This window comes from Silene latifolia, chromosome Y (assembly GCF_048544455.1).
Source record: "Silene latifolia isolate original U9 population chromosome Y, ASM4854445v1, whole genome shotgun sequence".
Taxonomy (NCBI): domain Eukaryota; kingdom Viridiplantae; phylum Streptophyta; class Magnoliopsida; order Caryophyllales; family Caryophyllaceae; genus Silene; species Silene latifolia.
The window spans coordinates 313,675,327-313,690,925 of NC_133538.1; the positions used below are offsets into that span (position 1 = coordinate 313,675,327).

The window sequence follows — 15,599 nt, forward strand, 5'->3', positions numbered from 1 at the left end:
TCCATTCCACCCAACACATTTTTATTGTCATTTCCGGAACAACTTTAAACATGTATGACTGAGGTTCTAACTCCATACTTCCTTGGAGTTAAAATCCATTCCATTCCATACCTAATATTTGACCCAAGCGACCCATTAGTGTCATACGAAATTCAAGGGTGGACAATACATTGTTTAGACTTATGATGCCATTTGTATTTTGTACTCCTACTAGTCAATTCTCACCAATTATTTGTAGCATTATTATATAAAATTTAGAACATGAAGTTTACATACAGAAAAATAAATAAAACGTGCATGCCTTAATACCAGATTATTTATTTATTATTAGCGCATGTACTAATACATGGATTAGTCACCTACCCATTTTACAAAATCTACTAAATTAAACGTCAAAACTACGTCGATGTAGCTCTTGATCTCTATTGGACCATTTGGAATGTACAAGATCATTTTCGTTTCAATCGGTTGTGAAAAGCCAATTTGTGAGTGACGGTTATTCTTGCTTGTGACGATAGTGGCTTGTAACATCTCACAAGTCACAACCATCTGCCCTTTTTAAACATTATTTTAATGAGACGTCACAAGCTCATGACGCATCATAATTCATAAATACGGAGTAAGAATTTGTGAGTGACGAGTACCAAAAACACGAAATTTATTTATGATGTTAGATAAACTCTATAAGCTAAGAATTATTTCTCTTCAATAGATCACAACTTCCCCTAAGTGATTATTTTCCACCCAAAATCACGCAAATTCTAACATACCTAATCAACTCCGAGAGTTGAATCCAATCCGATGTAAAGGAAACTGTAATATTGTGATTTGCAAGAATGGAATTTAATCTTGTAATTATACATTTAATGAGTTCTACACAAAGTATATCAATGATAGTTCACAAAGAGAAATCAGCAGAAAGGTAGATTCTATAATCACAAAGGCGACAAAGCACTAGCGCCTAAACTCTTTCAAACAAGAGTTTAAATCCGCAAAGAAAATCTAATGGATCATAACATCTCTATAAAATCAGACCAAAATTCCATGGCAAGAGGCACTTATCGAGCAAGCATGGAAACCAGAGATGGAAGTGAACACAAAATGTTCAGCTCAAGAGAGATCTTGCAGTGTGTTCGCGAGCCAAGAGAATGCCTGTGATATGCTCTGGATTAACAAAAAAATAAGCTGTCAGTTTTTACAACAAAATCATACTGTATATTCTTCTAAATAATATTTTGTGCAACAATGCCTCTTTTACGGATCTTGTGTAAACATGTTAAAAAGTACGGAGTACTTGATAAGGAATGGGAAAGAAAGCAGGCATATGAAAAGGAAGGTAATCGTAATTCCATAATATTAGTGCCCTACAAGAAATGGTGGTATAAGGGGAAAAATAGGGAAGTTGTATAGTTGTGCGCCTCGCTAGCTGCACCGCATATACAAGGAGCACCTAAAGGCTAAAGAGTCTCGAGTCGTTTTGGCTAGCGCCTCACTAAGCCTTATGCTTAGACGCACTTTTCTAACTGTGACAAGTAATCAACAGAAATACAAGTTGCTAATCAACCACTTTGCAGAATCCAGTCAGTTCATGAAATTCGGGGTTTCAAGAGAAAGTGATTCTCAATCAGTAGTACAACCAACAATGACGCATAAATTGCAGAGGTGGAGGCATGGGCGAACTATGATTATATGCCTAAAAGGTAAAAATATTAGTACCTGCTCAGATAAGGGTGCAGCTTGATCAACGCTGCTAGTCGCAACTTTGCCAGCAATGACATTACCATCTGTCTCAAGAATCATCCTGCAAAGAGAAGGGCAAGAAAACCAGAGCTGGTTCAGAAATTGTCTATATTTTGTGCTCTACACAAAAAACATTCAATAACACAGATCCAAAATATTTTCAGTTGAAACATCCATATACAAGGGGATGATCTAGTCTAAAGGTGAGTTATGACTTCTGCCGAGTTCGGCACTTCGGTATGTACTCGTGCCTGACAGCCGTACCCAATTCTAAGTAAAATATTTGTTCCCCATTTAAAGCACGGAAACATGGTCTTTTATGACCTAAATTCTTTTCCTAGGTTCAATATGATAAAACCTGTAAACATAAAGGCTATTAAGAAGGTGCTGTCTGTAAAATAATCTCAGCGCCTTAGGCATCTGAAAGAGGGACGACTAACTAGCTAGCTTTGGTTTCTACTTCAATATCCAACACGTTTATTTTGCTTAGTCAAAAAACATTTCTGACAGTATTTAAGATGTAATTTATATGAGAATTGGTTATGACATTTTCTTACCCTCTGTCAACAATCTCATCAAGGCATAAAAGGATAAGATTCAAGTTCTCAAGAGCCTCGCTCTTGTCAACCTTGTTCCTGTAGAGAAACAAAACCAAGTACAAATGGCAATAAGCATAATTCAGAATCAGTTAGATTACGAATAGAATGAATCCATCAACTTATAAAAAAGCTACCTGAGTAAAAGGGTGACAGCATCAAAGAAACCCTGAAGAACAGCGTCCAAAATAAGTTCGTTTTCATCATCACCTCCAGTGACAAAGAAATGGAGGTCTTCGACAAATTTATAGATGACTATGTGGTTGTCAAACATAGTTATCTCAGCTGCGAGAACAAATAGGAAAAGCATTAACACTTTTACACTGCATATTAGTCACCTTTTGACCAGTGTTCATATTAAACTTCGGCTATCAACGGACAAAAGAATTCTCATTTTCCATTTTATACATTTTTTGATAAATGAAAGTGAGTGGAGTAGATAAATTAAAGGACTCGGAGGAGGTGAATCACAAATATAAAAAGACAGCGTGCGAGCGATGCACATGTACAAAAAGACCGTTGGAGTATTAATCTCTTAAGCTATTATGAGTAATCTTGATTTTTGCCTAAAAATAGGGAAAAAGTTGAATTGTTGTTTGAGAAAGATAAGATTTCAACTAACTGACGCAGGATAAGACTAGGTGCCGGTCCGCTGCAGTTTAAGATAGATAAACTAAGTGTTCCTTCATTATTCTGATTATACTACTAAGCCAGATGGCAAAATTTCACATAAATCCTTAATATACGATCAATTCTGAAAATTTTCGCACTACGTAGTATGGAGAGTCATATATATCATTCCGGAGTTTCTCACTATTCACATGTTTAAGAATTGAACTGGTCTTAATGTCATTCATTGCATCACCACGATATTAAAGGTTATAAACTTGATAATTTGATACGACATAAAATCAGGTGTTGAATCTTAAAGCAATACAACTACCAATCTACCATAACAATCCAAGGGTGTCCAGCATCACGTGACAATGTGACATAGAAGCTTCCCTACTAAAATACATAATATCAATAAAACTACCATTACAATGCACTCAGGGTCATACAAGGACCAACAACTCAAAAAGGCAACTGAGCGTTACCGACACTTACAGTAGTTATTTAAGTTCCATTTTTACACATCTCTCAACAATTTCTACAACTACTTTTTCCTTCAGGTTTGAAGTTGGGAAGGAGCCAAGGATGGATGTGGAATTGCTATTGGTTCTAATCAAGGTGGCCTAATTTGTTATGAATACACCACACTCAGTACGCGGGACACTCTTATAGAGTGTTTATCATGTACTCCGTAGATTTTTAAGAGCCATGATCCAATACACTCTTAACAGATTTGTGACGTGTTGGGGGTCGAGTAACTACGGCAACCCAGGTTCCAATAACTAAAAATGTGATCATCGGAGGACTACATTCAACAGAACTTTGTTCACGTCATTTTAAATAATTGGAAAAAGAACACCTGAAGCTAATAGAAATACTTAATAATTCAAATCACCGATTTCATAGCTGGTCTATTTGTTCATAGTCAAGTTCAAAGAGATTTTAGTCCATTTACTTTTTAAAGAAGTAACCTGATCATGGTATAAATATGTGGCGTCCGAGTTATTAACGGCAGCATTTATAGCACAATGACTATGATCAGGCAATGATGAACGATTTCAAGATCAAGTATTCAAACAAAGATTTGAAACCATGATCCAAGTGAGATTTCATGATCAAGTAATGCGACAAAATTCATATCATAAGCTACCTTCCGTCCTGGCATTGGTCTTTTGAGTTTTGGTGAAAACCGACTTCTCATAAGCCAATTTTGCAGCATTAGTAGACCAATCATCCGAGTAATACTTGACAGCTACCCTTTTCCCTTCCGAATCGAGCAGCAATATATTTTTCACTAATGGGGTTGAATCCTACACAATATTAATTGTTTGCAAACATCAAAATTCAAGAAATAACACAAACTACCAAAAACAACTAACATTTTCCCCAATCCTTCAGATTAGATCTTACATAGCACACAAATCACACATTACAAACATTGTATTATTCCACAAACTAATAACTAACTCACATAAACAAATTAAAAATCCAAATTAAGATTAAAAGATGCAACCTTTTACATTAAATCACACAGAATAGAAACCACTACACATTATATTTAATTATTGGGGATTTTCCATTAAAAAAGTATGAACATAACCTAATTAAAAACCCAAATTCAATTTAAAAGATGCAATCTTTTACATTAAATCACACAGACGAACAATCACTGCATAATACATTAGATAATTGGGGGTTTTTTAATGAAAAGGGTGTGATCATAAGCACATAAAAACCCTAAATTAAGATTAAAAGATGCAATCTTTTATATTAAATCACACAAAAGAACAATCACTACATGATACATTGAATAATTGGAAGGGCATAATCATAAACTAATCAAAAACCCTAAATTAAGGTTAAAAGATGCCATCTCTTACATTAAATCACACAAAAGAGAAATCATTGCACCATATGTTGGATAATTGGGGGATTTCTATCAAAATGGTATGAACATAAACTAATCGAGAGCCCAAATTAGGGTTAAAGATGCAATCAAATCAGATCAAAACAATTGAATCATTAAATAACAGTGTAAATAGTGTAATAATGCAGAAGATCTAGAGGAAGAAAGGATTAATTTACTTGTTGCACCATCTTTGTTTTTTAGGTGATTTGATCAGGGATCTCAAGTGTGGTGAGGAGGGACCAACAATGGAGCTAAATTCAGCAAAACGACGAGGATTTGACTTGTCTTGGAAATTATATGTTGATCTGTTGCTTATACTTTGGACTTTGGAGGTCCTAATTGTATTAACAAGGGGATTAATTTAGTGTATGTAGTATAGTCGGGTTTGAGTCGGGTCACGTCGTGTCGGGTCATATTGGGTTTGGGTCATATCGGGTCAGCATCTCCTTTGGGTCGAGTCAGGTTGGGTTCGGGTTGTTATCGGGTCTGGTCATTTCAGGTCAAATGATGTGTCGAGTCGGGTTTGGGTCGGGTCATTATCGGGTCCGGTAACTTAATCGCATTACTATAATTTTATACCATTAAGGGGGCGTTTGGTTAGGGGGAATAAGGAAAGAGAAAGAGAATAAAAATGGTTGATTCCTTTTGTTATTGTTTGTTTGACACAAAGAAAGGGTAACCCATACCCCCCCTTACCCCCAAAACCATTCTCATCATTACCCCTCCCCCCCTTGGGTAAGCCCATAACCCCATAATCCCTTCTTCCTCCTACTCCTTATTTCCACCACTGCCACCAACACCCACCACACCCTCTCACACCGTCAACCACTGCCACCTACACCCTACACCCACCACACCGACACAACCACCGCCAGGGACGCCGACACAACCACCACCAGCGACGCCGCCTGTCCACGCTACCCCATATCCTCAACCACTAAACACCACACCAACACCTTCACTAACACTCCCACCCCACCAACCACCACCAACACCTTCCTCGGCCACACCACTACAACCGCCCGACGCCGGCCACACCAGATCTGGTGTTTTAAGGGGTGGGGGAGGGGTTAAGAAAAGAGGGTAAAAAAAGGGTAAAGAGGAAAGAAAATAAGTGGGGTATGTAATTGTGGGTTTAATTGTGAGTTGGTAGGTAGGATATGTAGTGACATTTTATGTAAATGTCAAATGGGTATAAGGATAATTTGGTAATGTTGTGGACCAAATAAGAAATGTTATCATTAGTGTGGTACGACCGTATTAGGCAAGTGTTACCATTGGTCTGGTACGAAGGGAGTAGTTTTTAACCTATTATTTGGTTTAATTACTTCATTACTAAGTCAAAAATATCAATCTAAACACAAAATCACTTTTATTTTGATCAAATTTAAGCTTAATAATTGTCGGGTCATCAATTTAATCGGGTCAACATCGGGTCAGCTCAAAATCGCGTCGGGTTCGGGTCACTGGTTATCGGGTCGTGCCCGGTTACGGGTCGTCATCGGGGCAGGTCGGGTCAGTTTCGGGTCGCAATATTTACGGGTCCTATCGGGTCGGGTTTGCTCGGGTTCGGATCGGGTCAGACTTGCCAGCTCTATATAGTATACTTGTGTGGGGTCAGAAAATAGGTGAATGAAATAAAATAATTGATATTTTGATCGATTGTAATTTGTAAGAGGATATAGCAAAACTGTAAAAGAGAAGGTAAAAAAGAAAAGTAATAGTATTACTCTAACTATTAACGTTGTTTTTGACATGGATCTACAATCTATAATCTATAGGTAGTATCGGGTTTATACAGAGTTAACCTTAGAAAGAGGACTTGAACTTTTAATTTTTTTTAGTGATAAGAACCAGTACTTTATCTCTTTAGCGTTGAGGTACTCAGCTCTATTTTCCCTCATCATGACTCGAGAGTATGAAACAATCGGCGTATGAATCCTCTTCATTACCCCCTTATGTCCATTACTTATTAATGGGTAGGATTCGATTTGGAGAAAAAATTGACGGTTTAAATTTATCAAGATTGACGAAATAAGTGTAAGTCTACCAGCAGAATACATGGATGTTAAAGGTTGGATAGTGAATTGGATTCAATATCTTTTAAAGCTTGTTGACTCTAGTATGGGGATCCTTTCTTTCATGGCCACCCTCTGGACTATTTGGAAGGTTTGGAATCAGAATACCTTTCACGGAACTTTCTGCAATGCGGTTGGGGCGAGTAAATTTTACGAGGCTCAGTTTAATCAAGTCGTGTGTGCAACAAGACTTTCTACCGATAATATACCACCAGGTTTTGAGAAATTGGGTATTGATGAAACATCTCATAATACTGACTTGTTTCTTAAGTCTCGGGAATAAATTTTATTGTATGGTGGCGAGAATCATTGCCCTAAGTACTTTATTTGTGTCGATGCATCTTGGGCTAGAAACCGAACCACTGGAATTGGATGGGTCTGCTATTCACCGAATGGACATGTAGTGCATCTTCTTAGATTGACTTTTGCACAATCTGCGGAACAAGTGGAAGGTAAAGCTATTTTACAGGCTATGGAATGGGCTATACGGAACAAGCTACTGCATGTTTTGATTGGGTCTGACTGTCTTCGTATCTTACGGCAAATTATCGATGGAAAATCAAGCAACCACATGACAAGTACTATTCTCAAAGATATTTCTCGAATAGCTAAGGAATTTCATTGTATTAGTTTTTCTTTTATTTCAAGAACTTGTGATACTGTTGCTCATGATCTAGTCAATCGAGCTAGGAAGTGAGTTTTATCCACCTGTCACCAAAAAAAAAAAAAAAAAAAAAAATTATCAAGATTGTATAAACACAAATTCTTGTTTGTGACGGTACATATCCGTCACTCTTGAGTGACGAATACCATTTTACCTCACAAAGTACCCACTTTTTCTCTCTCTGCAATACTATTCATGTGGTTCCCTTTCTCCACTAACCCATTTTGTTACCATTTTAACTCACAAAATATCCGCCACAAATGGTAACCCGTTACAAGGGAGACCAATTGCATAAAGTTTACATTCTATTATCGTCTTTTCAATGCTCAATCTAAAAAAAAAAAAAAAAAAGAAATTACTAAGCTATCCTTCATTGTAGGATTATTACCAAATTATAAGGGTATCTGGGTATTATTATTGTAATCTTGCCTTCCTTTAATGGCAGACCATCCTGCATCAAATCCATCCACCCTTAATCCTGGTATGTACTATTACTGAGTATAAAAAATTATTGCGTAGGCAGCCTTACATAAGAAGAAAAACTAGGGAGTTTCAGCTTGATACTCCTTCCGTTCCAATCATTTATTTATTTTTATTAAAATACACATCACATCACTGAAAATGAAAATGATAAACAAATGATATGGAGGATGGAGGACGTATATGTTTTATTGTTGTATTTTATTTTTTAATTTCATGTTTGTGATGTTTTCTAGTGAATCTTGTTAAACAAATTTTGAAACGGATCAAATTAGTTCTTTCTCGTAGCAATTTCCAGTCTCTGCATTTTGGCGTTATTAATGATGTGCACGATTCAATTTTCCGTCTCGCAATCAAATCAAGTACCAATGAAAACGGAGATATATATGCGTTTGTATGTTCAGAATAGGAATGGTTTCTTTCTCTTATCATGAACCACACAATATCTGAATATCTTACAGGCATCTGAATACTAGAACTGAAAACGGAAATATATATGCGTTTGTATGTACAGAATAGGAACGATTTGCTTTGAAAACATTGGCTTGGTTTCGTGACATATCTAACAGATGAAGAGGTGAAGAAGTCTGCGGACGTGAAAGACGGAGATCAGGAAGGGATAGAAGCATTAGCAGCCTCTCTCCATAATAAGTCACCTGATCATCACGATGAAGAAACACACGGGACAAGTGACGACATTGATGAGAATACCCCTCCTGAAGCAGTTAAAGGCCCGAATGTGTTTCAGCGCGCCAAGGAAGAGGTCGAGGCCGTTTTTGAAGCAATCCTTCCTAAAAAGGACTCCGAAGATAGCAAATAAGACAGACTATCCTTGGAAAGAGTCTGTAGTAGTTCTTGTATCTCTAATCTGTGTTGTGACCTTGTTTCCTTTGGTTATGTTAATACCATCCTTGAACAACTCGAGACTATCCAACGTTTAATTCCTGTGTTTTTCTGCAAATTCACTACCTTTGTCTTTCTTCTTGGAGCAATAAGACGCAACACATCAACTGTGTACATCCGCAAGGTTTTGTTTTCCCGAGTTGTTCAAAGAAGCTGCACAGTAATTCTACTATAGACAAGCAACTCGTAAATTGAAATGTTCCATCATGTTTTCCTATAGACCATGAAGACTTGCTATATGAAAATAGGTCGAAGTAAATTCATCGCGAGTGCATGAATAACAAAGAACGACAGGTGAACTTGAAGGGTAGCTCCTATTAATACGACCTTTTTCAAATTCAGCGAAGGGAAAATAGATTAGGAAAATCTAAGTACAAAAATCCTTACTCTAAAATCTCTAATGGAAACTTATACGGAGTAATATGCATACCAATCCCGCGGCATGGATTTTATGAGTGATCCGTAATGCACCAACAAGAAAAGTCAAAAGAGCGAACGAAGGTTTGACATCACCAGGAACCAACGTATACATAAAGAGGCCACATACAACTCCAGATTTTGGCAATTTCTTGTTCTAAAATCTTGTGTCCACGAGATCCTATGCAGTGACCCTATGACGCCCCTTGGCAATTCTCCGAGCAATCACTCTCCGACCACCCTTAGTAGCTTTCCTGCAAAGATAAATAGTAAGAGCTTCAGAGTGTGTCTGGATTGAAAGAAATGCGGGAAAGAGGGGAATGGGATAGAAACAGGAACTTTTTATATAGTTACCGATTTACATGGGGAGGGGAGAAAAATGGACGGATTGATAATCTCTTCCTCAAAATAGAAGATAATCCTTCCAAATATAATATTGGAGAGATTTGATAAGGAAATCTACCATGATATTAAGATCTGTTTTGAGACTTCATCTCAAACCGGTCGTCGCTGCCAATATTTCGGTCATTGCATTGTAAATGCAAAACAGGACAACCATAAAAAAAACTTGATTATTATTAGGCTGTTATTCGATGTCAGCAGCCTAAATCTAAAAAATCATGACAGTCTTCTCAGTATCTTCCCTTTCTATATTTTGTGCTTCTCACACTCTATCCCTGTGTCTAGGATGCCGCCATCATCATCCTGAACTAATTTTGTCTCAACACTTAATGAGTCCTCACTCTCCAGTCTCAACCTTTTCACAACCTTCCCCTCCTACATTCGTCTATCCAAACTACCAAAAGATTATCTACATCCATCATCAACGCCCTACACTTCAAAATGTTTATATTATGACCCTGTAAAAGCGTAAATTATGCCCCAATTTCCCCAAAAGAGGCTCCCACTCTGATGGGGACCAAAAAATCTACAGATTTGATAGGAAAGATAATTTGATAAAAGCCAGTACAGATACGAGGAAAAAATCAAGCCTGCAACAGTTTGCCAATGCTTTTTGAACAATGGGCCTTTACGAGCACATACTTGAACAAGAAAATGCCACTCAAACCAAACACTCAGCTTTGTTCATAATCCACACGCGAAGATATTTACCGTGCAAAAAAACCATGATTCCTCTTACGCCGGAGGGTGCTAGGCTGAAAGGTTCGTTTGGGAAATAAGATCATTGAATCACTTGAAGAATCATCCGCTGCACAGAACAAAAACTAGGTTTTAAAATCAGAGGCCGTTTATATCAATATAGTTCGCAAGCAAATAGATAGGTAACTGAAATGTGATTTACGTACATGGGAGTGTCAACTTTGATTGATATTAATCAGAGTCAACTTTGATTTAATTTCTAAAATAGTAAGTAATGATCCCTTGGGATTATATATAACAAGGCATGATCGCAAATTTCGTTCAAACAAGACCACTAGCAAACCTAAATTATGCATGTAATTAAACGAAATCCAACTTTTAAAACAGAAGTTGGCAGAAATAATCACATACAGCAACACCGGAATGTAAGAAACAATTCCATATACAACAAACAAGCAAACAAACATTACCACAGTGTCTCAAAGATTCGGCGTGCTTATGACGAAGAAAAGGGGTTGAATGAATACACTGTAAAAAAAAAAAGCTCAAACACATATGTTACCCCGACTCTTCTGATTCCCCCACGTACCCGTGTCCGACACTCAACACTCTGACAAGGGTGTGACACTTCGGACATGCATATTTTCCATAAAAATGGCCGAACCCGACACTTGGACACACCCGTGTGAGCAACAAATCAGACAAGCTCCCCGAAATCCACCCACAAATATCTCCACCAGGATAAAATCCATCAGATTAACAACCTTTATTCACAAGCGAACATTCTTAAAAGAATTAATCCATACATGTTAGTTTCCAGTTTTCTAGTCACTAGCTGACGGGCAAGCCACCATTCGGATATTGATGAATCATCTCACACACACTCTGATCATAACACACCGCATCTTCAGTCCCTAAATAACCTTCCAAACAGACATTTTATATCATATCAAAACTGCACCCAACACTATATATCCCGGTAATCCCCACACATACCCGCATCCCTTACAATTCAGAAACCCCAAGGTCATATTCTGACCATATTACTACAACCCAATGACCAACCGAGTTTTCAGCTGCTATGATCAATTGATCATCCTCGCTTCTGTTAACATCTCGGCCAAAGAAATCCTACCATTCTACGAAATGACTCAATCTAACATCTAAATTTTTTACCCTGGGAAACCCACTGCTTCCAAACAAAACAAACGTCTTCATAATCATCTACTCTCTTCATCCCAATCAATTATTCACCATTCTATTCTCACACACAGATATTTATCGAAAGTAAACAAATGATTGAGATGGAAGGAGTACAAAAATGCAGAACTATAATTAATTACCTTCGGGTAAGAAGAAATCAAGATCAGGATGACCAAAAGGGTAAAAATTCTTCACAATTTCCAATGCATTATTCTCAACCTCCTTCACTTTACCTAAATCATTCAAAAAACACAGTTAAATTAAATTAAATTGACTTTCAATTAATTTAATTAAATTAATCGGGGGAGCAATGTGTATGTGCATACCATCGGGTAGCGGAAAATGCAAGGAAGGCAAGGTGTTGCATGAAACAGCGTCGTTTTGGGTGGAATTAGGGAAGAAAGGAAAGAGGGGAGAATTAGAGAGTGAAGGTGAAAGAAAGAGCTTTGATGTCGAAATTAGGGTTTGGTGAGTTGAACTCGAAGATGGTAGGGTTGGTGAGTTGAGAAACCGAGTTGCGAAGGATGTTCCGGTGCGAATTAGGGTTTTGGCCGCCATTGTTGTGGGAATGATTGAGAATTGATCGGAAGAGAGGGAAGGGAAAGTGAGTGTTGTTATGGTCCGGTGTGTGTGGGAGTGACTGAGTGAGAAGCCAACGGCCCATTTATTGGTCTGGCCCAACACTTCGTCAAATAGTGAATTTTGCGACGAGTTTAAAAAGCTTTTTAGTTTTTTCAAATTAAAACTAGTTTTGTGACCCGTGAAATTCACGGAATGTTTTATTTTTAGTGTGATATTTTTAGTGTTTCTAGAAATTGTAAGATCGCCCATGAATAATTGATGATAGATCGTGTACTTAAATAACGGGCATTGACATGTTAACGTAAAGATCAAAATCGATAAATTAAATAAGTCAAGTAGGTGAAGAGTGCTATTTTTTCAAATAAAATGATGAAAAAATCCAACAAATACCAATATAAATCATACATTTGAAAAAAAAAATGAAACATTAGTCATTCACGTTGATGTCGTCAATCTTGTAGTTAGTCTTCAATATATATTTGTTTAATCAATCCTATTATTTCACTTCTACATATCGTCTTCGTTCTCCAATGTATCGTCCCTATGAAAAAAAGCAACTCAGTAATTAGTACGAATTAACCAACAAAATAATTATGTTTTATTAGAATTTTGACATTTATTTTTAAACGTAAAATTGAAAACCAATGTTTAACTTTGAGTATAAATGTGTAACAAATTCTTGCACAAATTACGATATATAGTATTAGACAATTACGTCTTTTTTAAAAAATATACTCGTAAATATTTTGAATTACGAATACAAATATTTTAATTTTTGTTTCAATTACGAAAACAAATATGAGATTATGAAATAAATTATCGTTATTTGAACAAAATTGATATCCAAAATTTGTTGCTGAAACTTTCCAACCAATTGACATGTCTTTTTTAAAAAATATAAATAGTTTGAATTATGAAGACAAATATTTTAATTTTTTGTTTCAATTACGAAAACAAAGATGAGATTATGAAATAAATTATCGTTATTTGAACAAAATTGATATTCAAAATTTGTTGCTGAAACTTTCCAACCCATTGATATTTGACACAATATATGTGCTTTTTTATTTGAGATTATCTACTAGTAATATATATATATATATATATATATATAGAGAGAGAGAGAGAGAGAGAGAGAGAGAGAGAGATTGAATCATGTGAGACACCCTTCTTAGGGTGAGGCGGCTGTACACCTTCTAAACCGTCAGATCTAATAACTAAAGATACTCCAGATGCTGCCACGTGTCCCTATTTAATCATACACTCAAAGCAAATGCCAGCCAATTCTCTCATTTACGACATTTTACTCTCTCTCTCTCTCTCTCTCTCTCTCTCTCTCTCTCTCTCTCTCTTTCACTCATTTACTCTCTTCACTCTCAACACTCAACTACGATTTGCGATTAACTTCGTTCATCATCACCCGAATTACACGCCGTTCATCATCGCCAATCACACGCAGCTTCATCATCTCGATATTTTGATCGCGATCGTCATCATCGCTCATCTCTCGTTTCGGTCGTCCTTTTTCGGATCTAGGTATGTGATCTTCTCATTCGTATCACTATTTTTCTTCATTTTCGATCAATTATTGTAGATCTACTATTTTCAGACGCTTTTCAATCTACTATTTTTTTCGATAATGTAATACTAAATCATTTTCATTATAATGCAGGTTTTAATCATCCTCGAAGAATTATCCGATCAAGATCTTAACGCAACAAAATCAATTTCGGAGCATTTTCGATCTACTATTTGTATGTCCTGTTCGCTCTCTTCAATACTTACTTCGTCAATTTTTGTTTATTAGGTTTTTCTCATTGTTCATTGCTTAATATGTTTCGTTTTTGTTAATATTGTGCTTTTGTTGTTGTTGTTGTTGTTGTGGTGCTCTGTTGATTCTGCATTGTCGATATAGTTCTGTGTTTTTGTATCATGAAACTTGGAGGTGATATTGTGAATATTGGACTGATGTGTTGTTGTTAAACCTGAGTTAATTTTGTGAATTTTGGAGTCGTTTTTGTGAATCTGGTGGAATATTTTATGAATCTGGTGGAATATTTTGTGAATCATTCTCATTATAATGCAGGAAGTTAAACCTGCCTCATGATTGTAATCTTTTTATGATGAGTTTATGTGAATGCTTGTCTGAAGCATAGACCTTATCTTGCGAAACCTATAGACCACTTTGTCCATAGTTGGTCATTTGTAAAACTTCATCTGAATGCTTTACCTTGTTTTGATATGACATTTTGTGTATGTGTATGAAATGTATTACTTATTATGTTTTAGTTATTTTCATTTATTTTTGTCTGAACTGTTTTAGTTATTTATATGCCTAGGTCAATTGCTCCTGTCTGCGTATACATTGCCAACTATAGACACTTGGTGTACGGGTCGGGTAGTCGATATCTTTGAAGAGGCAGAGTTTGAGCTCATTAAATGGATATGCTATCTTGCCGACAGCTTGCTTTGACTCGTAGGGATAGACTAGTACTGTTCATTTGAAATATAATTTAGTAGCTACATTCCCTATCACGCAAGGGTACACTTTTAAGTCTTACAAATGTGTTCTTAAGGTATTACTATGCTCAAACTCTGCCTCATCTGTACAATTCCTTGGGTTTTATTAAAACGGAATTTTAGGTTACCTTTCTTTCCATGTACTAGTAGAAAGAATATGTATCATAGATGAAGATGATAACGATGAAGATCGATCCCTACAAACAAGCCTTTCTCACGACCTATATTTTCTGCCATATCCCAACATTTGTGTTGCTCATTTAGCCCGGCCTTCTAGTTGTGACGGTTTCCTAGCTAAATGAGCAACACCAAATGGTGGGATATGGCAGAACATATATGCCATGAGAAAGACTTGTTTTGGAGGGATCGATTATCTTCATCGTCCTCATCTTCATCTTTGATATATTTGCTTTCTTGTACATCTAAAGAAAACTTGCCTACAATGCCCTTATAATATAACACAAGGAATTGTACAAGCACAGCAATAATATGAGGACAGTAATACCTTATGAACACAGTTGTAGGACTTAAAGTTGTACCCTCGCGTGATAGGGATGTAGCTACTAAATTATATTTCAAATGAACCTATTATGTTTAGTTGTCGGTCGGTGTACTTAGGTCTATCACCGTTGGTATTTAATCTTACTTTTGTATACTTGCTAAGGCACCCTTGTATAAATATGTAATCAGTAGTTTTCTATTTTGGATGTTGTATCAACATAATGTATGAATACTGTGTTCTATTAATCAAGTTTATTTTCCTTTTATTTTGTCAATCCTCGAGCATCTATCTT

At 36.5% G+C, this 15,599-nt stretch overlaps 3 protein-coding genes across 3 annotated transcripts; 1 reads left to right on the forward strand and 2 right to left on the reverse strand.

The window, feature by feature from the left end:
• Nucleotides 1-804: 804 nt before the first annotated feature.
• Nucleotides 805-5,198, reverse strand: LOC141633656 (coatomer subunit zeta-3-like). Its single transcript, XM_074446088.1, has 6 exons — nucleotides 5,034-5,198; nucleotides 4,099-4,258; nucleotides 2,474-2,621; nucleotides 2,298-2,375; nucleotides 1,717-1,801; nucleotides 805-1,164 (listed from the first exon to the last, which is right to left on the reverse strand). The coding sequence occupies exons 1-6, from the start codon at nucleotides 5,043-5,045 to the stop codon at nucleotides 1,111-1,113; spliced, it is 537 nt and encodes a 178-aa protein (XP_074302189.1). The 5' UTR covers nucleotides 5,046-5,198; the 3' UTR covers nucleotides 805-1,110.
• A 2,728-nt stretch (nucleotides 5,199-7,926) lies between these two features.
• On the forward strand, nucleotides 7,927-9,154 carry LOC141633661 (uncharacterized). Its single transcript, XM_074446091.1, has 2 exons — nucleotides 7,927-8,080; nucleotides 8,649-9,154. The coding sequence occupies exons 1-2, from the start codon at nucleotides 8,038-8,040 to the stop codon at nucleotides 8,897-8,899; spliced, it is 294 nt and encodes a 97-aa protein (XP_074302192.1). The 5' UTR covers nucleotides 7,927-8,037; the 3' UTR covers nucleotides 8,900-9,154.
• An 84-nt stretch (nucleotides 9,155-9,238) lies between these two features.
• LOC141633660 (uncharacterized) lies at nucleotides 9,239-12,354 on the reverse strand. Its single transcript, XM_074446090.1, has 4 exons — nucleotides 12,030-12,354; nucleotides 11,844-11,936; nucleotides 10,513-10,609; nucleotides 9,239-9,653 (listed from the first exon to the last, which is right to left on the reverse strand). Exons 1-4 carry the CDS (start codon nucleotides 12,259-12,261, stop codon nucleotides 9,581-9,583), a joined length of 495 nt encoding a protein of 164 aa, XP_074302191.1. The 5' UTR covers nucleotides 12,262-12,354; the 3' UTR covers nucleotides 9,239-9,580.
• Between the last annotated feature and the right edge of the window lie 3,245 nt (nucleotides 12,355-15,599).